At 40.9% G+C, this 26872-nt stretch overlaps 1 protein-coding gene across 5 annotated transcripts in view; it reads left to right on the forward strand.

Moving 5' to 3' along the window:
* The first annotated feature begins 13523 nt into the window (after positions 1–13523).
* ZNF106 (zinc finger protein 106) overlaps positions 13524–26872 on the forward strand; it is a 59907-nt gene continuing 46558 nt past the window's right edge. For 3 of the 5 annotated variants that reach the window (XM_029911492.1, XM_029911493.1, XM_029911495.1), the window contains exons 1-3: positions 13524–13606; positions 14967–15028; positions 23031–23231. In XM_029911492.1, the coding sequence (XP_029767352.1) occupies positions 13553–13606; positions 14967–15028; positions 23031–23231 (317 nt within the window). In that variant the 5' untranslated portion in view covers positions 13524–13552. Of the gene's footprint in view, positions 13607–14966; positions 15029–22639; positions 23232–26872 lie in introns of those variants that run through there. The other 2 variants (XM_029911496.1, XM_029911494.1) reach the window with 2 other exon arrangements.

Genomic DNA, 26872 nt, shown 5'->3' on the forward strand with positions numbered 1-26872 from the left:
CCAGCGCCGCCCACCTGACAACACAGCGCGGGAGAGCCACTTTCAACATGGCGGAGAGAAAGGCACCTCCTCGGCCACTCCCAGCATGGCGACTGGACTCATTCTCGCGAATCGCCGCCCAGCAGAGCGGAGAGAGAGAGCGAGCAATTGGCTAGAGCCGCGCGGCACTGAAATGACCAGTTCCCAGAATGCAAGGCGTTCGCAGTGCTCGCTGATTGGCTGCGGGAACGCACGCTCCTCTTGTCCTGCGCCGCGGTTCCCTTTCAGGTCGCGAGCGCGACTCGCCTCCGCCGTTGTCCTGTGGGAGCCGCGGCGGGCCCCGGGTAGGTGGTGGGGCCTGCTCGGTCCGGGCCGCGTGATGGGCGGCGGGGCTGCTGCGCTGTTGTGGAACCAGGACGACGCGGCCTGTGAGTAGGGGGCTCTGTCGGGCTCCTCGCCTCGCGGCTGTGTGGCGGGCAGGGGCTCGAGGGGCTGGGATGGGCAATGGCTCAGGAGTGTGGCGGCGGGTTATGGAGATCCAGTAGGGCGCTGGGGCTGTCGGGGGAGACAGGCATAGGAGGTGGTAGTGGGCTCCGTGACTGGGAAGGCGGGCGGGACGGCTCTTGCACCGTAGAGCGAGAGAGTGTGTTCTTCCTAACGCCGAGCCTCTTGATCTTTTGCCATTGGGTTGAGCAGAATTTATCTTGTTTTAAAGCAAACACCCATTTACAGATCTTTAACTCGTCACTGAGAGCCATGCTGGGTGCTAAACTCTGCCAGTAGTATCTGCCCCGCTTTATGCCCATCCTCACTCACTCTGTCACACAGGTATATTAAGTTAAAGTAGGCACATATCTGAAAACAGGTGTGAGCTTGCATCTAAATATGTCCAGTGAGTGAGTTCGTTAGTGTGCAAATGTTAATTTGTTCTTGTAACATGCCAAAATATGACTAGTATGCATTCTGGAAGATTTTGCATTTTAAAGTAATCACTTACACTTATGAATACGTTAACCCACAAAAATTTCCTTTTTTAAAAATGTTACATGAACTCTTCTCTTCTGATTTCTGTTATGAACCCTTCAGCATATTTCTGAATTTCAACATCAAAAACATATGAACTGTGGGTAAAAGTTTCAGAGTAGCAGCTGTGTTAGTCTGTATCCACAAAAAGAACAGGAGTACTTGTGGCACCTTAGAGACTAACAAATTTATTTGAGCATAAGCTTTGGTGGGCTATAGCCCACTTCATCGGATGCATAGAATGGAACATATAGTAAGGAGATATATATACACATACTGAGAACATGAAAAGGTGGGAGTTGCCCTACCAATCAATCCTTTAAGTGTAGTTTTGAAAGAAATTATAACTGACTTCATTTATTCTCTGGCTAATTGGCTTCTTTTCTTTCATGAATTTTTTTATTTCACGTGAGATACTGTTTCCTTCAGAGGAGGTCTAGGATTTGTGGTCTTCATGGACCAGATGTGTTCTGAGGAATGGCTTGAAGGAGAAGGGGATTGAGGTGTGATGTATGATGTTCGGAAGTGGATTCTGGGCTCCTGTTGTTGGACCTTCCTGATAATGTCTGTCATTCCTCCATTTACAGCTCCTTTGAGTCCCTCTTCTAAATACCAACACAGATAAATTCTTATGGTATGCCTGTACTGCAAAAAGAAAATAAATCCAAAACCCTGTGGCAGTGAGTCTTAAAGCCTGGGTCAACTGACTCAGGTGAGCTCTATGGGTCTAAGGCAGGGGTGGGCAAACTATGGCCCACAGGCCGGATGCGGCCGCCAGCTGTTTTAATCTGGCCCTCGAGCTCCTGCTGGGGAGCAGGGCCTGGGGCTTACCCTGGTCTGGTGCTCCAGCTGGGGAGCAGGGTCGGGGGCCACTCCCCGCGGCTCCCGGAAGCAGTGGCATGGCCCCTCTCTGGCTCCTATGCGTAGCGGCAGCCAGGGAGCTCCGCTCTGCACACTGCCTCAAGCGCTGGCCCTGCAGCTCCCATTGATCAGGAACTGCAGCCAATGGGAGCTGCAGGGGCGGTGCCTGCAGACGGGGCAGCGGGCAGAGCCGCCTGGCCGCGCCTCCACGTAGGAGCCGGAGAAGGGACATGCCCCTGCTTCCGGGAGCCACTTGAGGTAAGGGCCGCCCAGAGCCTGCACCTCTGAGGCTCTCCATGCACCCCAACCCCCTGCCACAGCCCTGATCCCCCTCCTGCACCCTGAAATCCTCATTTCTGGCCCCACCTCAGAGCCCTCACCCCCTCCCGCATGCCAACCCCAATTTTGTGAGCATTCATGGCCCGATATACAATTTCTATTCCCAGATGTGGCCCTCGGGCCTAAAAGTTTGCCCACCCCAGTCTAAGGCCTTGTCTACACTACAAAGTTTTGTCAGCAAAAGTTATGCTGCTTTAATTAAAACTACTGTTGCATGTCCACACTGGCTCCTTGTGTCAGCAGAGTGCATCCACACTAACAGCTCTTGCATCGACAGAGCAGTGCACTGTGGTAGCAATCCCATCTTCCGGGGCATCCTAGTAGATTGTCAGTGCTTTTTCAACTGAAGTGTGGGGTGGAGAAGGAGAGGAGAATGGTGTCCTGAGGCCTGGGCAGGGGGACATACACACCCCCACGTCAGCCCCCGACACTGCTCAGCACAGCAGTCTCTCCTGAAGCAGCCCCCTCTGCCTACCTGCCTATGGTTCTGTGATTCCCACAGCCCTCCTCAGCTGCCAGGAGTGGCATCCTGAGCAGCTCTGTGAGCTCTCCACTCTGAGGAATGTCAAAGTCTCACAACAGTCCCCCGCCTCCCCTTCCTGCCTGGCTGCCATTGTGTTCCTAGTGCAGGTAAGAACAGGAGAATTCTACGTTAATGATTTGCTCTTTGTTCCCCAAATGGAAGCAGCATACTCATCTGTCAGATACTTCCTGGAGCTTTGAAAGGTGAGGAGTACATGCCTGCAGGGCAGCAGAGATCAAAACAGTGAGCACAGCTGTCATAGCAGGCATTGTGGGATACTGGTGGAAGCCAGTTATGTCAACAAAACCAAGTGTCCACTTTGGTGCTTTGTCACTTTAACTTGGCCACAAAAAGGTTTGTGTCTCTTGTTAGGTGGTTTTATTTTGTCGTCAAAAGTAGCTTTTTAGTGTGTACACCTCCCCTGTTTTGTCCGCAAAAGGCAGCTTTTGCCGACAAAACTTTGTAGTGTAGACAAGGCCTAAAAATAGCAGTGTAGACATTCTTGCTTGCATTGGAGCTTGAGCTCTGGGCTTTAGCCCCAGCAGGAACCCCTACACAGCTATGTTTAGCTCCATGATGCAAGCCCAAGTCAATTGACCTGGGCTCTGAGACTTGCTGCTGTGGGGATTTTTTTTTTGTTTTTTTGCTTGTACTGTAGGTGTACCCTTAGATCCTTGTCCTGTAAACACTAAGGCATTTAAGTATCTTTATTATTGTAAGTGATTCATGTGGACCCGCTTGCATGAATAAAGTTATATATTTACTAGGGCTGTGGATTAATCGCAGTTAACTCACGCGATTAACTCAAAAATTAATCACGATTTTAAAAAATTAATCACAGTTTTAATTGCACTGTTAAACAGTAGAATACCAATGGAAATGTATTAAATATTTTTTGATTTTTTTTACATTTTTAAATATATTGATTTCAATTAAACAGAGAATACAAATTGTACAGTGCTCACTTTATATTTATTACACATATTTGAACTGTAAAAATAAACAAAAGAAATAGTATTTTTCAATTCACCTCATACAAGTAATGTAGTGTGATCTCCTTATCGTGAAAGTGCAACTTACAAATTTAGATTTTTTTTTGTTACATAACTGAAGTCAAATACAAAATGATGTAAAACTTTAGAGCCTACAAGTCCACTCAGTCCTACTTCTTGTTCAGCCAATCGCTAAGACAAACAAGTTTGTTTAGATTTACAGAAGATAATGCTTCCTGCTTCTTATTTACGTCATCTGAAAGTGAGAACAGGCATTCGCATGGCATTTTTGTAGCTGGCATTGCAAGGTATTTACGTGCCAGATATGCTAAACATTCGTATGCCCCTTCATGCTTCAGCCACCATTCCAGAGGACATGCTTCCATGCTGATGATGCTCGTTTAAAAAAAAATGCGATAATTACTTAGTAACTGAACTCCTTGGGGGAGAATTGTATGTCCTTTGCTCTGTTTTACCCGCATTCTGCCATATATTTCATGTTATAGCAGTCTCGGATGATGACCCAGCACATGTTGTTCATTTTAAGAATACTTTCACTGCAGATTTGACAAAACACAAAGAAGATACCAGTGTGATATTTCTAAAGATAGCTACATCACTCAACCCAAGGTTCCAGAATCTGAAGTGCCTTCCAGAATCTGAGAGGGATGAGGTGTGGAGCATGCTTTCAAAAGTCTTAAAAGAGCAACACTCTGATGCAGAAGCTATAGAACCCGAACCACCAAAAAAGAAAATCAACTTTCTGTTGGTGACATCTGACTCAGATGATGAAAATGAACGTGCTTCGGTCCGTACTGCTTTGGATAGTTATCAAGCAGAACCCATCATCAGCATGGATGCACGTCCTCTGGAATGGTGTTTGAAGCATGAAGGGACATATGAATCTTTAGCGCATCTGGCATGTAAGTATCTTGCAACGCCAGCTACAACAGTGCCAGGCGAACGCCTGTTCTCCTTTTCAGGTGACATTGTAAACAAGAAGAGGGCAGCATTATCTCCTGCAAATGTAAACAAACTTGTTTGAGTAATTGGCTGAACAAGAAGTAGGACTGAGTGGACTTGTAGGCTCTAAAGATTTACATTGTTTTGTTTTGAATGCAGTTTTTTTAACATAATTCTACATTTGTAAGTTCAACTTTCATGGTAAAGAGATTGCACTACAGTACTTTTATTAGGTGAATTGAAAAATACTATTTGTTTTTTACAGTGCCAATATTTGTAATCGAAAATAACTATAGCATGAGCACTGTACACTTCGTATTCTGTGTTGTAATTGAAATCAATATATTTGAAAATGTAGAAAACATCCAAAATATTTAAATAAATGGTATTCTGTTATTGTTTAACAGTGTGATTAATTGTGCGATTAATCACGATTAATATTTTTAATCACTTGACAGTCCTAATATTTACTTAAGTGTTTGTCAGTTTGGGCCCGCAATTTGCTGTCACTGTTATATTTCATTTTAAACAACCTTGCTTTTAGTCTGGCTATTATTTACTCTTCTCCCCTCCTCCTCTTCTCCCCCCCCCCCCCCCCCCGATCTTAGTGCTGCTGAAGGGATTGCTTCTGGCTTGTCAGCCCTGGATATGGCATGACCTCTGTTTACATAACAGGTGCAGCATGGGCAGCAGCAGTGTAGTTTCCTGTATCACCAGGGATTCTAGTTTTCTGTTATTAAAAAGCCCCAAATTCTCCAATTAAAAAAACAGAAGAATCAGTGTTTTTCCATGATTAAAATGAAACGCTGAACTTTAGTTTCCCTAGCCACAATATATATAGGCATCAGTTGAACACAATGTTTTATTGATATAATTACAATTTTTAAGCAAGTTTGAAGCCTACCAGTGCCATCAGTCCATTATTACAAAATAAAATTAACAGAATGAACCAGTCACAGTGTATTGTTTACTGTTGTCCATGGTCCTGCTGTTGCAGCTTCTTGTTTTCATTTCTTTGCATTCAGTTTGTTTAGCGCTTTTCATGTGTGTTCTACAGTTGTCTGATTTTGAATGTAATCTACAGACTTGCTGCATACAGTACAAAACAGCACATTACCATCAATGTGAAATTTGTCCTTGCCAAACTCCGTCTTTAGGGGTGATTTTTCAAGTTTTTGGCATCTTTTCATAACTTTCATTACTCATGTCTTGAGGCTGACGTGAAATTTGAGATGCATTAAAACATGAATCACTATATGCCATTGAGTAACCAGAAGCAATTTATTGGCGTATGGTTAGCTATGTAAATGTAAAGCACATTCAAAAATCAACCCCAGGAATGGGAGGTTGCATACATTGAATAAGCAAAACTGGTACTTTCAGTAAAATTTAGTTAATATGTTTTTATTTTTCCACAAAATCTAAAAACTAAAAACTTTTTTTTTTTAAACAGAAAAATGCAAATTCCTCTTTTTCCCATGGCAAATGGATTTCTAGGATGCCTGCACATCACAAATATGCCTCAACACTGAACTGGAAGGATTATGAGAGGGTAACTCAGTTTCCATGGCCTCTCTGCTGGAACTGCTAACAAGGGTGAAAGACAACTTCTTTAAGCATTGCCACATGACCCCCCCCCCCCCCCTCTTCCCCCCTTCAATATAGACTAACTTCACATGTTAGATTTCATTAATAAGAGGTGTTCCAGTCTCATACTTCCAGTTCAGAGGCCAATAATGAATCAAACCAGTGGCTGGCTGTAAACTAATGGTATCTTAATATCTGAATCACTCCGAGCAAAATATATTTCACTTTATAGTCCATATTTCTCTTATGCGGCCACCAAACTATCTTAATTTATGTAAGACTCCCATATCCAGCACTGAGAATAATACTTAGCGCTTATGTATTGCTTTTCATATTCAAAGTGCTGTACAAATGTTGATCTTAATTTATCTGCTTTATAGGAATGTTGTAATCTCCATTTAACAGATTGATAAACTTAGTCAATTTACCTTGGTCTTATGTTTTATTAAAGTTTGTCTTTGCAAAATTGAATATTTGGCCAAATTTAAATTCATAAAAGTCTCTTAGCATCAAGTAGTTGGAAGCTTCTATGATTAATTCTGCCACCAGGTGGTGATACAGGGTTTTACTTGTTTTTATAACCAGTTTTAGCAGGGCAACGGAGAAAATATTGTACATTGCAAGGAATTTCTCAATTTTATAGTCGTTTCCCCCCCCCCCTTGTATGTTGTAACTGATTTTTTCCATTAAATTTTACTAATTTTTTGCTCCAAATACAAGATCCCTCTTCACTAAACAGCTATTGCCAGGAACAGATCAGAAGAAATCCTGTTCAAAGGTTTTCTTGGAAACGTGTTGAAAAATGGTTTAACTTCTCGCATAGATGAGAAACATTTTTCAGATGTAGTGGAAAGTGTGATAGACATGAGATGTCTATCATATTGCACCAGGCTTCTGTCATACTTTATCTTGCTTTTGTTTTCTTTTGATGTTGGAAAAGTCCATCCACTCTAGTTGTTAAGATGTTCTCAGTTTCAGCTGAGGGAAGGTCATAGGGACCCATTGCCAGTAACTAATGGATATTAACTTTTGTGTTGCAACTTCTGGGATCTTGAAGTGTATCTGTAATAAATAAGGGGAACCTTTGCAGAAGCACCCATAGCATGAAATGGCTACCTGGTCCTTTTCCTTGCAGTGGAATAGTGCGTCTAAACCCCAGTTCAACAAGGTACTTAAGCATGTATTTAACTCTGACTTGAGTGCCTGGAAAAGCTGGTGTGGATGGATGCATGTTACACCATTTTGCCCATTATAATGGGGCCTTCATTTGTGACTGAAGGGATAATTGAAATCCTCACAATAAGGACTGGCAGACCTCTTTTCAGAAACATCAAACTCCTCAATATTAGTTTTCACAGATGGTCACACATTGAAAAACACATTATCCAATGCCAACATATAGCAAGTTGAGTGCATGCTGGCATAATCAGTCTAACTTATAGGTGAATATCAGTTATCTTATAAAACAATAGTTACCCAAAACACCTTGAGCATCTTGGTTTTTGGTGCTCATTGTTTCATGAGTTATACAGTTGTGATATGTGGAAAGAAATTAAAATGTTACATGTGTATATATACTAGAGGAAGGATGGGATGGTTCAGTAATTAGGTTGCTAGCCTGGAACTTGGAACGCCTAGAACTCAGGATACCTGGATTTATTTCCCTGCTCCACAACAGGCTTCCTTTGTGACTTTGGGCAAATCACTTAATCTGTGTGCCTCAGTTCTTAAGTAGTAAAATGGGTATAATAGTTCTTCCCTACAAGGGGTTGTGTAAGGATAAATATATTACAAAAAAAATTGAGGCTTGGATGCTAGGGGTGAAATGTTTTAAAATAATTTCTTTAACACTGAAGTTATTAAACTTTTACATCCACCCCTGACAAAAAATATTCACTTTTCTTTTGTCCATTACCTTTGCATCCGGGCTTCAAAAATCTAAATTTGTACTCTATTTCCACAGCAATCTGGGCAAAAGTGTATATTTAGAGGACACTTCTTTAAGGTTCAGTTAAAAAATGAATGCATAGCTTTTGTTGTCCAGTTGGAGGTTTCAGATTTTGAGTCCCTAGGAATTAAAAAAAAAAAAAAAAAAAAATTCTGAAAAAGAGCCTTGCTTTATACGGAAAAACTGCTCTATGCAGAGTTTCAGAGCTGAGTTGGTGAAGAGCACAATCTACAATACTTAAATAATTGGTATTATTAAACAGACATGTTGGTTAAAATATTGTTAGATAAGCAAGAAAATTTATGCTAGTAACAGTTTAGATGACAAACAGAAATCTTTGAAACACTAATTTACAGTCTGTTATGCTATCTGTTTTCTTTTTGCATTTCAGACAGCTTGGAGAATGAAAATAAAATGATCAGTTTCAATTTTGTATAGCTGTTTTCACTTTTTGGTTTTCATTTGTTTTGTATAGCACTTTGAATACGCAAACTCTGTAGCTCAGTGTTGATGCTGCATACTCTACAGAGGAATATTTAAATACAAACAAACATCTTCCTTAAGTTAAAACAAACAAACAAAAAAAGCCTACCTCTGTTAATATTAAGCATCATAAATTCTTAATTATAGGGACCTGAATTTTGGGTCTAAGGTGCCCGGCAATGTCCCTTTTGCCATACTATTTTAGGTGGAAGTGTAAAATTTTTGAAGGCTGAGTGTTACTTCACAGAATCTTCTATGTGACTGTGAGCAGATGGGCAGAGTGACCTGAAATCGGATGATCAGCAATCTTTAAACTAAATATGGTGCAGCAGAGCAGTAGTTCTTTGCAGTGCTTTATTAGAGCTCAGCCCTTTTCGCAGTCTCTTGTTCAAATAGGCTGACAGTACAGCTAAGGTCGGCAGTGATCCCCCCCTCCCCCCCCCTTCCCTCCCTAAGACTTTTACCAAAGCCCTTTGTTGTGGATTACCTCTTTGTAATCCTGTCCCTTCCCATTTCTTGTGGTACCTGCAAATACTACAGTTGCCTTAAAGATGGGAAGGCAATGGGACTCTAGTTGGACTACAGAATTGTGTGATCAGTTGCTGGGGTAGAGTGGGGTCACTAATTTAGCAAAAGCACTCTGCGCCTTCCTACCATAAGCTGAGAACACCACCAAGGCCGTCTGCATTGCAGAGATGAAGTTCTAGGCCTCCCAGGTTTTTCAAGAGATAGAACATATGTTCTATCTGCTAGGACTGTCTAAAAGATGAATGTAATTATGTGGGAGTTTGAACTAAAGATCTCTTCAAGGAGTCCTGAGGATTTCCAAGCAGCTGGTATGTTAGGCAGTCCTCACACTCCACTTCAGCTGTGGCTTTATATAGTCCGAATACTCAGCCATTGGTCTGTAGCAAATTTAGCTTTGACATACATTTTTAATGTATGCTATCTGCCAAGGTTGGACATCTGAGCAGTAGTTATAGGCTAATGAATATTATGGCAGGAAGTAATTTAATGCCTTATATTTTCTATTTAGACTGTTTTTGTTTGCCAGAAATGTTTTCCAGACTCTTCATGTAAGAGATTTATTCCCTACAATTTGCTTTAGTTGATTCAGTAAGTTTGTATTACTCATACACACTCTCACTTTTTAAACTTGCAAGCCACAGGCACATCAGAACCAGCTTATCACCGTTAAGATGGCCCCAGATGATGGTAAAATGCATATTTTCCCTCTTTAAACCACAGTTTGGGAACATTATTTCCCTAAAATCCAAGTGTATGGAGCAAAGGAGCACTACCTCCTGCTATTGAAACAGCCAGCCTTCCCAGGTAGTACTCACAAAAATGTGTCTCAGATTTCTTTTTGGTCATGGTTGATTGACTTTTATTTATATTATCATAACACATTTTCCACTCTTATAATCTTATATCTGAAGCCATTTGGTAGATTGCTGGTGTCCAAGGCAAAAATGATTGACTCTGGCTAAGCCTGGAGGTTATCTAGTATTGAAAATATATCAGTTATCTTTTTCCCTTAAAAAAAAAAAATTAGCATACTTTCTATGTAAGTTCTGCTTGTGCTGGAGTAGTGAGCACCTGATTCTTTATTTTAACTGCTTTACAGCTGAGCTGACTTGGGTACAAAGAAGGTCAACTGTCTTGACTGAAGTTACACATGGAGTAAATGGCTCAGCTAAGATTTGTACCCAAGCTCTCCCTGGATCTCAACACTGTTATGTAACCAATAAGGCCAAGTTTGCGCTATGGCACCATATCTATGCGTCTGTGGCACCATAGTATAAGCGTGTCCTACGATGATGGAAGGGATTTTTCCCATCGCTGTAGGAACTCCATTTCCTCAAGCGATGATAGCTAGGTCGATGGAAGCATTTTTTCGTTGACTCAGCTGTATCTATGCTAGGGGTTAAGTTGGCATAGCTATGGTGCTCAGGCGTATGGGTTTGTCACATCCATGAGTGCCATAGCTATGTTACACTAACATTTAAGTGTAGACCAAGCCTAAGGAAACTATTGTAGATAATACTTTGAACTTATTGTACCTTTTGCACAACTTCAAAGCACTTTAGAAAGGTGAGTCTTCCAAAGGTTCTGTTGGAGGAGATGGTTGAAAATTAAGCAAGAGAAAGAAAGTGACTTTCCCCAGTTTGTACAGTGAGTCAGTGGCTGAGCTGGAAATAAAAGTTGGGCCTCCTGTCTCCTAGTCACCTACAATGTCTCCTAGACCCTGGAGCCTCTCTGAATGCTCCAGCTCCGAGAGTCTCTCTCTCTCTGCAGAGACAAAACTGTTTGTGCTTTCATAGCAACAGCCAATAGCAATTGAAATCAGTTAGTATTTTTAGTACTCTGTAATAAGCAATGCCCAGTTGAGTGGGCAGTTAGAGGGAGCCTTAAACTCTTCCTGTAATCGTGTATAGTTACCATGATATGTTTTAATTAGCCAAAGCAGGTGCAATTTTAGCTCTACTTGTTAAAAGTCATTTTAATGTTACACACTTACCTGGGGCCAATAGTCACATATACTCCGCTGACCTCTTTGTCCCTATTAAGTCCCATGCCACCCTTTTGCACTAATGTCTGACAAATTCCATACATGCTCTGCTAATTTGAAGCAATATCCTAAACACATGTGGACATTATTCTATTAAACTACAAAGTAGCACTGGTAAAGAATATTGTGAAAGCAGAACAGATTCTTACACAGAGGAAGCCATCTGTAATCAGTATAAGGATTAGCACCTCTGCTTTTCAATAATATCCTTATATTAATCACATTAAAGTAAGTTTCTTGAATTTTAAAGAGATGTTTGTATTTTTGTCACTTGGATCTTACAATGAATAACGCCTCATCTGTAGTAGAAAGTGTGCTGATCAGGCACTTCCATTCTGAGCTCCTGTTCTCATGTGCTTATTAACATGCCATAAAATTATGCTTCAGTCCAAAATTTTTCATGATTGTTCTCAGCCCAAATTTGAATGTCTTTTGAGAAGTGTGGTAACATTTTGTTTAGCTGTTTTAGTTACTTACAAAATTTGAACAGTTTTTTAAAAGTGTCTTTGAATAACCCCAAATACTTGGTTCTGAAAGTTCACTTTGAGCTCTAATGAAGGCAAGTGCATTTGGCATGCAAGCATCTAGTAGTCATATTCAGTTTGACTTTCCACTAAACTTTGCCATATGGAGATGCTAAACTCTAGACCTGATCATGCTTTAGTACATATTTGAACACAAAGTATCCCAGATATAAATGTCTTTGTCATTAATCATTCAAATAAAGTGGTTATGTACCTGATAGTGTTTTCATATACGTGTTAATTTTCCTTGTGAAGCAAATGTACATTTCAGTAAAGGCAAGAGTGGCACACCAGTAATGCACACTGACTATCTGGTATACTTGGTACTCTTCATGATTGAGTTTCACATGTTTAAATACATGCATGCATTTATTTCAGTATGATCAGACCAAGTTTTTTTCTTTTTTAGAGGGAAAGTCATTTTACATTACGATGACTGAGGGTTGAAATGACCGATGGGGAGACAATTCTGAGTTTTGGTTACACTGGACAGCTGTTAGTGACATTGATAGTTATCTACTGAAAAATACTAAATTGGGAGGAATTTGTTAAGGAACCCTATTTTGAATTTCCTGTCATTTCATGAAATGCTGAATTAGAATGCAATTATTGCTCAGGGCTGGTTCAGGCATATATGGGCTCCACCTGCAAAGCCATTTGATTGCGCCCCACAACTACAAAAGCCAAGATTCATTGTGCATCCTATCCCCACCCAACTATGTGCCTGAAACTTCTAAGCCATACCAGATGTGAGGGTTTAATGTTGTCATCTTGTAAGATTAAATAATAATTTCTGAACTGCACTGTGTATTTGTCAAGAGAGTTTGGGGAATAGTGGATGGAGATTCCCTGTTAAATTGGGGTCACTTATGACTATGAATTTTGCAACCTTGGCTAAACTAGCCCTTATAGAAATGCTTATCTGTAAAATAGCAACACTTGGAAGATGGCTGAATAATGTCTTGTTCGCAAGATTTATGTATGTCTGACAGCATTAGCACACCATTACATGATATTTTTTCTTTCCCCTATTTCTCTTCACTTTAAGATGAGAGATACTTTTTGCCAGTCATTGATCTAGAAATGGGCAATAGTTGTAGGTGTCTGTCTATTTTTTTTTCCTGTTGCTTAGTGTTACCTAATGACTTGTGAGAAGAAGAGAACAATGTTTTATCCCATTACATAAATAAATCTATCACCATCTGTTATAACCTAGATTGTTATGAGCATGATGTCTGATCAAATTAGTTATTAAAGACATTTTATTTTATCATGGAAATTCATTTAATATATTTAAAAACACATATTTAGCAAGTAGCATTTTTCTTCAATCTGTAGTTGCCTTTGTTTATGTACATTTAGCTCTTTAGGATACTTCCTTAAGTAGCTCTCTTGTGACCATCCAGACTATGATAGACTTTCTTCTTTGCCAAGCTAATGGCATGACTGCTTTCAGTGCTTCAAACCCCGCTTGACAAGAATCTGATCTCTCAATCCTTTTTTTTTTTTTTTTTTTGCTATGTAGTCTTTAGATGACTACTTAAAATAACTTATGTGCCAGTTGAAAATGTAAGCCATACATAGGTGTGAGAGGTGCTTTTTAAAGGGCGGGAGGAGACACAGGGACATTTCAGTATGGTCCTTGTAAGAAACAGCTCTTATTTTTAATATCTTCAAGACAATTGGACTGATAAGAAACAGTGTCCAGTATCTCTTTTTCTATTTTCAGGTTTGGGGTAAGAGCTGTCCAATGTAGTCATGGCTCGAGAACGAAAATGCATACTATGTCACATCGTGTACAGCTCAAAAAAGGTAAAAAATAAAAAGAATTTGCTCGGCTAATATCTTTGTATGTGGAGATCTGGCTATATGCAGCATGGGAGAAATGTGTCCTTTCTTTTAAAATAGAAACTGTAAAGATAACTTTTTGTATCAGAAACTGATAGAGATCTTCAGGTCTATTGAATGAAATAGAATTGTTTCAGTACTTCCTGATAGCCTCTTCCTCAATGTGACCATGTACTGGATATACATTCTCATTAAGTATTAAAAATATCCATGGCTTTCAAGTTTTAATGTCATGTTTTGTATGATTATATTAAAAAGTGTATGAAAGTTGTAAGTCAAGCACTCAGAAGCCCCGTCAGCCTTAATTCTGTTCCCTTGTGCATTCAGAGTGTCTTATGACATAATCATATTTTGGTTTTTGTGATGGGTCCCTACATCTTTCAATATGTCAGAAGGACATTGTTTATCAATTGAGGCAGCTCATTTTCTCATCATCATTGTTTAGTATTTGCTGTGGCTTGTTTACGGCATGTCTTCCAAACCCTGCACTGCAGATGGAATTTTTCTTTTCCTTAGACTTTCTTGTAGTGCTTATCAATGCAGTATCAGAGTATCTCACAAACAGTAATTACTTTTATTTTCATAACATTTTAGTAAGGACAAAGTGCTATTCCCATTTTATTAATGAGGATCTGAGAGCAGAGAGAGAAGGCTGGCCATTTTTCCAAGTGTGTCTATTCTAGGCAGGAAAAGAAAATGGAGCGCCTAGTCCCATTCCTGTTCCTTAACATGAGTGTTCTTCCTCTTCTAGCAGACATCTGCCTCATTTGTAACATGTTATACAATGACTGCAGTGAATGAGTCAAAACTGTTTTAAATCCAAAACCAATTCACTATGCATGTCTCAGTTCTGTCTAGAATGCGCACCGAATGAAACAGGTCCTGCAGAGCAAAGCAGTGTGTGTTGATGTATAGTAACACTGGATCATAATGCATATACACTCACAAGCAGCCCTAATGTTGTAAATATTCTGATTTTTTGGGGGGATGTTAAAAAAAGCCAAACTAAGACTGTTTATGTTATGGAATGTTTTTTTTAAAGAAATAATTGTTGTACAGTTATTTTCTAGCAAGGAGTGGAACACATTGAAGTCAGAGCCCTTGCCTCATTCCATGTACGCTTTTCTATATCCACCTTCTAGAGCTCTGCCCTCCTTCTATATGAATGCCAAAGATCAATCCTATGGAAGGAAGCTTAGCGGGTAATTCCTCAGGGTGACACCACCTTCAAAAGAGACAGAAAAGATCTATTAGAGCAGAATATATCCTCATGCAGAGTAAAATGAATCATGAGTTATGCTTTTTTTTTTTTTTTCTTTTGTAGGAGATGGATGAACACATGAGAAGCATGCTTCACCACAGAGAACTTGAAAATCTGAAAGGAAGGTATGCGAATGATCATGCAAACTGCCTTTCAGTGCAGTTTACATGTCACACTTTTTGGGAACTAAATAGCCTTATTTCCCATGCAAGCTAAATTCAATTTAAAGGGAGAAGATAGATTAAGAATTAACTGTTTTTATAAAGCACATTTCTTTGTGCCTTTCTAATAGATACTAAAGATCTTAATAGCCGTGAGGACATGTCCCTGTTAGGAGCATGGGATTTCTCCCTAAATCTGTACAGTTTGCTGCAACTATTAGCTTGGGCTGTAGTTTGGTATTTTTCTACTTTCTTACAAAATATCTGTTGCTATAGTTAGTTTAAATTCAAATGCCTAATATGCTGGTGGGTTAAATCATCTGGAAAATCCAAATCGTAGGATTTTATTTATGATTCCTTTTTATTTAAAAAAAAAAAAAAAAAAAATTGTTGTGCAGGATGATTAAGACTTTGCAAGTTTAGAGATAGACATTCCAATTTGTACCCAACCCCACGTTTAGTCTGAAATGCACAGACATTTAGTACATAGAGGCTTCAACTCTGAATAGTGCCTTATTGTGATGGGAGCTGTACAAGCGCATAATAAGAGACATTCCCTACCTGAAGAGTTTACAATCTAATTAAATTAGAATCATGGACAGGAGGGGAAATGGGCACAGCGAGTTGAAATGACTTGCTCAAGGTTGCACAGCAGGTTAATGTCCGAGCTGGGAGTAGAACCTAGCTCTCCTGAGTCCCAGCCTAGTGTCCTGTTTACTGTACCATACAGCCTCTGACCTTCAAATAAAATATTTATACCATATGAATTTTTAAAAAAGTTTATATTGGGATTCCCTCTGAGACCTTTTCCACTACACCTTGTCCAGTTCTGGGAGAACACTTCATCCAATTCCCTGGGATCCAAAACACTCAGTTTGACTCTGGATTTCATCACTCACATTCCTCTATTTGACTTATAGCAAAGCTACACTGAGTTGATCACAGGGGGTATAGGGCGTACCACACATCCAAAGTTACACAGACAGCCTCTTCCTTTGTATGCCTTTACACAATATGTTGCATTTGCTATACATGAAATCACAAATTTTTTGGATTGGCTTGCTTACTTTGCAGGAACCAATCAGTGTACATCATTCTCTATCCATGTGCTGTCCACGTGGAAACTGATCTTTACATTCCAGGTTTATCTTGTCCATAGTCTCGATCAAGGTATTGCTGCTTATCTTAGTTAACACAGACTTCCTGTCAAGCCCCTATTTACAACTTAATATTCCATTCACCTTCCCAATTATGCCCACTAAGAAATTAGGCGAGTTACTTGTGTCAAGCCAGGCCTACAGTATATTTAAAAAATAAACGCCCTAAAATCCAAATGATCCTTCACTCTCAAAGGCTAATGGTGTTCTGGATAAGCTGAGTGGAAAAGGGGGAATTCTTCGTCACTGCACATGCACAGAATTTGTCTCCCACAGATCTCTTTGCTTCCCTGCAGACAAACGACCTTCCCCTGCAGTATGTTTTGGGTGCCCAGGGCAGCTGACAGAGAGGTAAATCACTGTGGGGCAGGAGACAGGACTGGGGAAGACCTGGCTGGTGGCTCCTTTCCTGCGCCGGGCTCAGCTGCTAGTCCCGGCTGGGCTGGGGAAGATGGGACTTCCTCTTCCTCTGCACAGCATCCGGGGCCAGGTCAGACCCACCCCAGATTTCTCCCGCAGCTGCAGGAAGCTCTGCAAACTCACCCCGCTTCCTGCACCCATTACTCCTCAGCTGCAGGGTGAGGGATTCCTGTACAGGTTGCTGCTCCCCAATATGTCCAACTTCTTTGCATCCAGACCCCCTCATACCCAGACCCTCCCACCAAGCCTTCCCCCTCCCTCCCCACACTTAGAACCTCTCCTCAGCCCCCCGATAAGCCCCATTCCCCCTGCACCTGGACTGTCCCGACGAGCCACCCGGATCCCTACCCCACCAAGCCCCAACCAGCTGCACCTGGATCCCCACCACACTGAGCCACACTCCCGCACACCCAGACACCTCCTCCCCCCCCTCCCCCGCTGATCCCTAACCACTTCACCTGGACCCCCCTGCAGAGTCCCATTACTGTTGCACCCAGAACCCCCCAATAAGCCCCTGTGCATCCAGAGCCACACCTGCATCACCACTGAGTCACCTGCACCCAGATTGCCCCATACAGAACCCTCTTAACCCACACCTGGATCCTCCCACACTAAGCCCCTCCACTCTTGGATCCTGCCTTGCTGAGCCTACCAGCCCACAGAGAGGGGCAGGGCCCTGGGGTGTTTCTGGGGCAGGCTGGGTCCTTGCACTGTGTCAGGGTTGGGTGCAGTCTCACCACTGAGTCCGTGTCCTGGGGGGAGCTGCACAATGATCTCCCACCTCTGTGCAGCCAGTGGCCTGTGCTCCCCAGTGCCATGCTGGAGTCTCTACATTTATTTGACAAATAAAATTTGCAAAATTTTGTAGAATTTTAAAATATTGTGTGCAGAATTTTTTAATTTTTTGGCACAAAATGCCCTCAGGAGTAAACTACTAGTGTGGTGGTGAATAAATGTAAGGTGTCCAGACTTTCAATGGCAAAACTGACATCTTGCCAGTTGGGGAAAATGTGCCTGAGAGGACTTTTGATGACTCTTTGGGGAAGGTTGATTACTTCTTCAGCCCACCATTTAGATGAGAAAAGGACACTTAACAGTAAAAGGTGTAGTGCAGAGGAAAATGGTGTTTGCTCACTACCATTCCCTCTTCTTTTTCTCATCCTTCTCTATCTTCCCTGTTCACTCCTCTGTTCATTCTTTTTTTTTTCTAATCTCTCTATTCTGTTACCCTTCTGAATCATCAGTGATGCTTTTAAAAAGCACTTCCTCACTCTGTTGTCTTTCCCCACTCTGCCCCATGTCTCTTTGGGAATAGGAAGGGCCTGAAATTGTGCCTGGAATCAAAAGCACCTTATTTCTGCCTCTCATCTGTTCTGATTCTTAGCAGTAGAGGACATCTGTTCTGTTGGTGAACAGCTGAGAAGTGGTTGCTCAGATACCCCTGTGTCATCAACATTAACTTTAGCAGTTTGTCTCAAGCGTCTATGTTCTGGCTAATTTTTAAAGCATTCCCTTTAGTGTATCTTTTCTTACAGCACTTGGTAATGATTCTGAATACTTTAACAATTGCTGAGGCTGGGATAGATTCAAGAGCTAAAGATGGTGCAGATGGTAGCTTAAAGTCTTAGTCTTCCATTTTGTGTTTGGATTTCTAGGGCACGGTTTCCCCCCAGCTGACAACTCCTCTCTCAGCTACTGTTGAACGTTAAAGTCCTGCCACATTTCACCTAACACTAGCTATCAGTTTAATTCTTTACAAATTATATATAATATACACATACACACACTGGAGCTAGAACTGCTTCAAAATGGATCATCCACATTGTGTAATTAACTTCCCCCTCATCAAACAGACTTATCTCAACATTCTTCAGGTTGGGCCCGGGGGAGGTGTGGGTTTGGGTTTTTTTTTCACGTTTTTTTTTTTTTAACTAAGTGCCTTTCATCACTTTTACCATCTGGAGATTAGATCATCTATTGAATTCAGTATTTAACTCTGTATTGTTATCCTGTTGTATTCTTTGTGAAATCTTGGTTTTAGATGAAAAGGAAAATTTCAGATTTCCATTGTATCTGATATTGTGAAATTTCAAAAGATTTAGTAACTGTAGTTTTCCATTTTCTTAGTATCAGAGATGAAAGAGAGTGATTTTAATGTGTCTTTCATTCTGCTGTCGAAGTGTTTCCATCACTTTGATTCGGATCTCTTCCTACAAGAAAGGCATCTGTGCTCTGGCAGACCTAGTTCTTATACTTGAGAATCAAAATGGATAGTAAATTGTTTAGTTTACAACCTTTCTTTCTCTTTCTCAATTTGGAGTACTAGAAATCTACATGGAATTTCACAATTTATGTAAAAGACAAGGGGTAGTCTCCAGGAAGGAGACTTGCAGCAGCAACCTCATAAACCTCAGTATGTGGACTAGCTACAAGAGGGGACAAAGAGCTACACTGTTAGCATGAGTTACATTAACATTTATATTCTCTATAGGTTTCAGGGTTAACACCCAATTGGTTAACACCCAAGAGTCAGTTCACGCTTCTGAGTTTGTCTGCAGAGGAAGACATAACTGCATTGGTTTAAACTTTATTTGCATTTTTTAAGTTAACTTTGTAACCGTGAGGGCTAAAATTGTAAGTGAAAACTTAAATTCTTGAGCACAATTGTGTGGCCAGAGGTGAATTCTGTAAGTTATGTTGCCCCAACGGAGTACATGGGACCCTGGTTATAACTTCACTTTCCAGTGAGACCATCATATTTTGTAAGAATTCTGTTTTGGACAATAATTCAGAAAACTCAGAGTGGTGTCTGCCTCACTCAAAGAGACTTTGCTTGAGCCTTCACATCTTGCCTCTGAAAACTAAGTCTCTTCATTTGGGTTGGTGGGTTGTTTTAGCATTTTGTCACTTATTGCGTATATTCTTCTAACTTCAGATTTTCTGCAAAATTCTCAGTCTTTAAACAAGCTCTTCCCTTCGGCATGTCTGGGACCCAGGATCTTATGCTTGCCAAAAGATGCATATGGTTCCATCCTATTCTTGTGCTGCCTCTCTTTAGGACTACTGAGCATTAAGCTGCCACTACCTTTCTCTCTCTTCTTGAAACAACTACTTTACTTTATAATGAAAATGTAAATTCTGGAGAAAAGTCACATTTACATGGAGACTGTTAAGTCCTCAGGTATATGGCTCTTGCCCTTGACTTGCATTTCTGTTTAGCGGTCTCAGCTATATATAATGGGCACGAAACTTCATCAGTCATCTTAAGTATTATGATACACATGATGTCTAGTTCCATGAGTGACTTCATAACAGCAATTGGAATGAGGCCAAAGTCTTACGAAAAGACTCTTTTCCAGCTAAAATTGAAATTGCAACGGCACTTCAGTTTGGACAGAGATTATCCAATGTACATACTGAAATACACAGCAGAAATTAGTAAGGTTCTCACACTTTCATAGTGTGGACCACTTTTGTCCTAGTCATAATGGTGTCAACTACCTCCCCTGTTAAAGTTGAGCAAACAACATTCCTTTGGCTACTAGAGCTTCATTTCATGGAAAAGTAGCATTAGGAAAGTATTAAATGTATTTTAGACTTTTATTGAAGCTTACCAGCTGAAAACAAGGGGAGTCATAACCATGTGATTAGCCATTTCTCCACAGACCATTGAGTGCAGGGGTTCTCAAACTGGGGGTCATGATCCCTCGGAGTCATGAGGCTATTACATGGGGGGTCGCGAGCTGTCAGCCTTCCCCCCCCAGCCCCTCTTCACCGCCAGCATTTATAATAGTGTTAAATATAAAAAAAAGTGTTTTTAATTTATATGGGGGGGTCACACGTGGAGGCTTGCAGTGTGAAAGGGGTCGTCACCAATACAAAAGTTTGAGAACCACTGAGCAAGTGGTTCAAGAGCCACTGTTTGGGAACTACTGATTTGGAAGTTGGAGAGGGTGAAGGAGTGGAGGAGATTCAGTCCCCAGCCCTGCTACTTAACCTTGCCCAAAGTAACTCTAACTCTGCTTCAATTTACCAATCAGTAAAATGGAATAATATTTACCTTTCAGAGGAATTGAAACCTGTATTTGTGAAGGGCTTTGAGATTTCCTAGAAATGTCAAGTATTATAATAGGTACCATTAGGTTTTTCTTTTTCTTTTTTTTTATGTCCAGTTAAAAGGTCCTTACATTTAAAGTATAGCTCTACTATGATAAATTGAGTATGTAAAAATGACATCCATTTAGACACGCTCCCTGTTTGTATGTCTGGTCTCTTCTGACAATTTTAGCAAAAATTAAGCTTTACTATATTTTATTCCTGGCAATTCATAGCTAACACAGTTAAGAGAGTGAGCTGTATTCTATACCTGCCTGTGCATTAGCAAAATTGTTAACCAACTTCCAGTTGGTTAAGCTTGTGCCAAGCCACTGAAGATGAGGTAATACAGATGTCATACAGCATAATGTGACCTGCAGAATCTTTATTACTGTTGGTAATGTGTGCAAAAGAAAGAACACAGTCTGGTGCACAAATCTCAGGTTGAGTTTGTAGGGCTGACCGGAAGAAAAATATGTATTTTATGTATAACGGCACACTTGTTCTGCACATTATTTGAAACTGAGACCCTCAATTTAAGTGTATAAAGTGGTGTTTCTATTAATTAAACTTCCTAAACATATGGCCTTTTTGACTGATATGACTGTTTAAATACTTTTACCGTGTTACTATAGAACACATTTTTACTAGTAGGACAAAAAAGAGAAAAATGTCTTTTTAAAACACTTGTTCATTTCAAAGCCTTTTTGAAAGGCACAGACCTTTATTTAACTGCCAGCTGGTGACCCTTCGTTAAGCATGGCTCAGATAAGGATGCTGGCTTAAAATCTTGTGGGTGGTAAATTTTTTTTCTTCTGGATTTCTTTCATACTTTTAGGAACTGCAGAGGTGGAGGCAAGATTCTTGAGCCTCTGGTTCCTTTGATGGAAACATTTAACTGAATAATGAAGATGTTTCCAATCCATGAGATGGGGATTTTTCATCACTTCAGTAAGGGCAATTAGAATATGAAGTGGAATAAAGCTTTAATACAAAGCAAGTTTTAATTAATTTGGTATTGACCTTTTGATGTACAAGTTGAGTTTTCTAAATATATTAGATGTGAGCTAATGAACTGAGCTCCAGTCACTTATATTGCTGTTTTGGGAAAAGGCAGGAGAATTCTCCTGTCCCAATGACTAGTCTAAATGTAGCTTTTAATCGTTACATGGACCCCAGGTTCCTCACCACTTCCCACTTTATTTCCATTCATATGTTTGGGTATTATAGTACATGATCTCTATATTTGAGACATAGGAGCATTCAGTGCTGCTTCTATAAACAAGACAGTGGGGTGCAAGAAAGCATCAGTGAGGCAGGCAGTGGGCCCTATGTTGGTCCCCCCACACTATTTGCTTGGTTCAGAACACATGCTTTTTTTCTGATCAATTTTACTTAACTTACCAATGGACTTATTTTCTCTCTTACTTTTTTAACCATTAGACTAACTAAAGGATTGGTCAAGCACTGTATGGTAGGCTTTTTAATAAACATTAAATATTGATTTGATTGTTTTTAATAGCAGTTTTACTGCAGTATTCACTGACACTTTAGTAAAACCATTTGTCTGACACAGCTGTCAACTTCCTGCAACTGAAATAATTTCTTATTTTTTAAGATAAGCCTTCTAAAGTAGAAAGCAGACCTCATGCATCATTTGAACCAAATAAAGTACAGTGAACTGAAGACCCCTCCCATCACTTGCTGTGCTATGGAGTCTTTGAATTCCAAGCAGAGGTCTCAGCTGTCCCAGTTTAGGTTACACTGTATTAGGATTGGCTGTAGCAGTATACCCCCTCCTCCCTCTTCTAGCTTTCACTGGGGGAAAGCATGAGGCAGAGATTAAATGTAGAAGCTGTCACCAGGCTTCTCCAGTGCAGCTGGCACCATGGATGTGCTTCAGAGCAGCTCCTGCTAGCTCTGTAAGCCCTCCACTCTACCTCCTCTCACTATGTTTCCTCTGATAAGATTTTGAGTACAGCAATCCAAGAAGAATTCCCTGCCCCCCACACATTTATTCTGCTCTATTCCCAAGTTTTTTACCTCTTGATTGTTGGAAAAAAATCTCTAAAAATTGATCACAAAAAGCCCCAAAAGTTGGGGGAAATTGCAATAGGAAAAAAGAAAAGCCAGAAAATTCAAACAGTTTTAGTGTATTGCGCAAAATTATAGTGCCTACTGCACAAGCAATTGATTAAGAAAACTGGCATATTCAGAGGAAACAGAGTAAGATCTGAGTTGTCTACCATGCCCGTGGGAAGGATTGAATGTCCATCCTCTCCCTCTTTCCCCAGGGACAGCAACCACAAGTGCCAGGTGTGCAGGGTGACAGTGGTGGGCTTGTCGGCATATGCCAAGCACATCTCCAGCCAGCTGCACAAAGACAATATCGATGCCCACGACAGAGAGGAAGATGAAGGGAAAGAAGAGGCTGATGAAGAGTACTTTGACAAGGAACTAATTCAACTAATCAAACAAAGGAAGGAACAGAACCGGTGAGCATTCTTCTTCTTCTTCTCTTAAGAATTCCTTTAAAGCTGTTTTGGATATGGAGAAATGCTGCCAAGATAGAATTATGTTTGAAGTGCAGTCTGCATGCAACCAGTATACTGATCATAAGACCAGTTTACGGTAACTACCTGTAGGATGCAGCTTGTGTGTCTAAACACAAACATTTCATTTATCATTTTCAGTTCTGATAGTTGTGAGGTTTACTGCAGTGCTTGGAAAATGAAGCTCAGCCTAGTCCACAGCAGAGGTGAAACAGTTTCACTTGTAGCATCACAAGGCCTTGAACTGGAATTCCTTGTGTGCTTCTTAAGGATTCAAGAGCATTCAACATCTCTACGCAAATATTTTATATTCTCATAAGCATACAGTTGAATAAAATGTTCCAATAATTCTAGCAGCAGTATATCACTTCCTTGCCCTACAAAATTAGCCTCTCACAAACTGTTGTTGGGTATAACTTGATGCTTTTATTTTACAGTTCTTATTTATGAGCTCTAAAATGAATTAGAATCTCATATTTTGGGTAACAATCTAAATGTCATCCTGAAATGCACTGAAGTCTTAAATGAAATGCTTTTTTTTTGTTTGTTCGTTTGTTTTGTTTAGCATTAGCTAAACATTACTGTTCGGTGTGAATGGGTAAAGTTAGGCTACATAGTGTATATAAGATTTCTGTTTCAGCATTTAGCCTGCATCTGACACTTTTGTGAGTGTGCATTGCTAGCGCCATGTTAATTTTATAATATACAGTTTACAGAGTAAGAACATGTTACTGTAACACTATAAGGGTGGGCATAGGTTATTCCTTTTTTAATTTTATTTTATGGCTGGGGACCCCAACCATAGCATGCAATAAGTTTGAGCTCTCCTTTGACCTGACCAAGAACACATAAAAACGAGGTCATTGCCTGCCCAGTCTAGACTCTTTGGATACCAGCCAGGACTAGGAAGGTTTTTAGACTTTCCACCGGTCCCTTCATTCTAGCCAATAACTGTGCTGCATGGTACCCACTTTTGTGCTATGATGCTCAACATTGTTTTAGAGTTATTACATTCCTTGGCTACACTGGCCGCAGAAATGGGGTCTTCTGCATTTAGTGTTCTTAGCCCACTTAAAATCTTTTAAAATTTCCCTGTTGGAAGTAACTCGGGGGTGAGGGGAGCATTGGGTAGGTGGGAGTGTTAAGTTAATGATGTCCACAACAAAATTATTTCCCTCCAAACAGAATGTAGTTGTCAGCTATTTGACTCAAAGATGCTATTATTTAGACACCATTCCTGTCTCTGGCTTCATATATTAGAGCTCACTTTTCCTTATGCAGTAATCCATATGACAACTTCACATCCATTTCACAGGAGGCAGAAGTCACTTTAATGCGTGCTGAAAGCTTAAAAAAGGGAGATGGAATGTAAAGTTCTCAATTTATCCACAACCAGGTGTTGCGGAGGCAAATGTTGTGATATTAAACTTCCCCGTCCTGCCCTTCCTGTGACCTACAAGGATCCATTCTCTCTTAGGCCAGTTAACAAGGATCTTTCACTTAAATTCCATTTTTGCAGGATAAATAGTCCGAGTGTTCAGATTGCTGACCTTGAGAACTGCACCACTAGCATTAAGGCAGCATTTATCTTTGAATGCATGTGTTATAGATCCACTTTGTTCTTGATATCCTGCCAAGCCCAAATATAATCTTCGTATATATATGCCTGCTAGCAGACTACCAAAGGGCAATAGCTATGTGCTCAAGGGAAAGTCTTTCTAGGCCTCTTATTGCACATTTCAAGGACAGGCTGAGGCCTCGTTTCAAAACTAGACAAAATGTTTTTGTCTCATGTCTGAAACCAAGCTTGCTTAGGTCTTTAATACCTAACTGTCCTACAGGAACTCTAAAAATCAAGAAAGAGTCTCATTGTTGTTTTCTCCAGCAATTTGAGTAACTTCTTTCCTCAGCCTAACTTTCCTTCTAATCTTTACCAGTTCATCCTAACAGTAATACCTTGCACTTACAGGATATATAATCTTCATTAAAAAGATCTTGATTGCCAGGTAGGGAGAGAATGAATTTACCAATATTCTGCTCAAATAAATTGCTCAGTCACACTTTGAGACACATGGGTTGGGGAAAGAGCTTGTACAATAGGGAATATCTTGTCTTATGGTCTTAACTTTTTTTACAGTCCAAATCACTAGCAAATTGAAAGAAATATTGTCTCATTTTCACTTTGTAGACTTCCCTTAATTAAAGTGAAAGTCATTGCTTAGTCATTCTTCTGGAATGGAGTAAAAACATCCCATGGGTGGTGAAATGAGTTATTGGAAGTGCAAGGAAAAAGCTTAATTACAATACATTGGTTAAAAATTTAAAGCAGCTTTGTAAAATTCTGCTTGCCAGGGGCAAGTCTCTCTCTCTCTCTCTCTCACACACACAGCCACAGCCACACAGCAATTTTGGGATGTAATGGTAAGCGTGGGGAGAGGATCTTGCACTTAACCTGACAAATGTTCATGACAGTTTTACAAAGCTACATTAAAAATATCAGCTTTCCTTTCATGGGAGTGGAAAAACAAATATGTATTTTACCAACCTGGAAGCTGAGTTTTGAATAAGAGAACATTATGCAGCCTTCCACAGTATGTTTGCTCTCCAAGCTTGGGGAGAGCCAGTAGAGAGAGAAATGGAACCTAGCAACTAAATTAATCATTTCCATTTGATGTATTTAGAGTAGCTTTTTCATTGCAAATAAAATAATATGCTAGGGTGCTATTTGATGCCAGTTTAAGAGAATTAGGAATCAGATTGGTGCAGATCATGGATGTTTAATCTAGTACTTTAAGCTTTAAATAGAAAATTAACTCTGTAGCTCTTCAGGTTACAAAGAAACACTGTTCATGTTTTGAAAGCGAAGTGATGAAAACATCATGAAACAATAATCCTGACACATATCAGTTGGCCCCATTTATTTCAGAGGTGTTTTGACCATGAAGCCTGATGATGATTTAAATGGCCACATTATAAAATATGTCACTGCTGATCAGAGTACATAAGAGAGAGGTATAATCGTGTTTATGATCTGGGCCAGGGGTCAGCAACCTACGGCACGCGTGCCAAACATGGCACGTGAGCCGATTTTGAGTGGCACGCAGCTCCCTGCCGCGGTCCTGGCCCTCAGCCCCACCGCTCTCCCCTGCGGGGGCAGGAGGAAGAAGCTTGGTTCTGCAGCAGCCAAGCTACTCCCCTCCCCCGCTTCTTCCCCCAGCGTAGTGCTTTCCTGCCCCTCCTCCTCTCAGTCCCTGCGCCAATCAGCTGATGGCCCTAGCGAGGGGGAGGGGGAAGAGCGGCAGCATGCACACAGCTCCGTAGAGGACGCAGAGAGAGGTAGGGACGGAGCCTGGGGGAAGGGGGTGGAACAGGGCATATCCCTTCCAGCCCCCTGCCATGAGCTGCTCAGGGCAGGGGGCTGGGAGCACCCTCACGAGCCGAGCACCCCCCACACACCCGGCCTTCTGCCCTGCACCCCCCAGCCTTCTGCCCTGCACCCCTCCCACACCCCAGCCTTCTGCCCTGAACCCCCTCCCCCAGCCCTCTGCCCTGACCCCTGAAACACCCCCCCCCCCCCCCCCCCC

This window comes from Terrapene carolina, unplaced genomic scaffold, assembly GCF_002925995.2.
Source record: "Terrapene carolina triunguis isolate 2854851 unplaced genomic scaffold, T_m_triunguis-2.0 Scaffold96, whole genome shotgun sequence".
Taxonomy (NCBI): domain Eukaryota; kingdom Metazoa; phylum Chordata; order Testudines; family Emydidae; genus Terrapene; species Terrapene triunguis.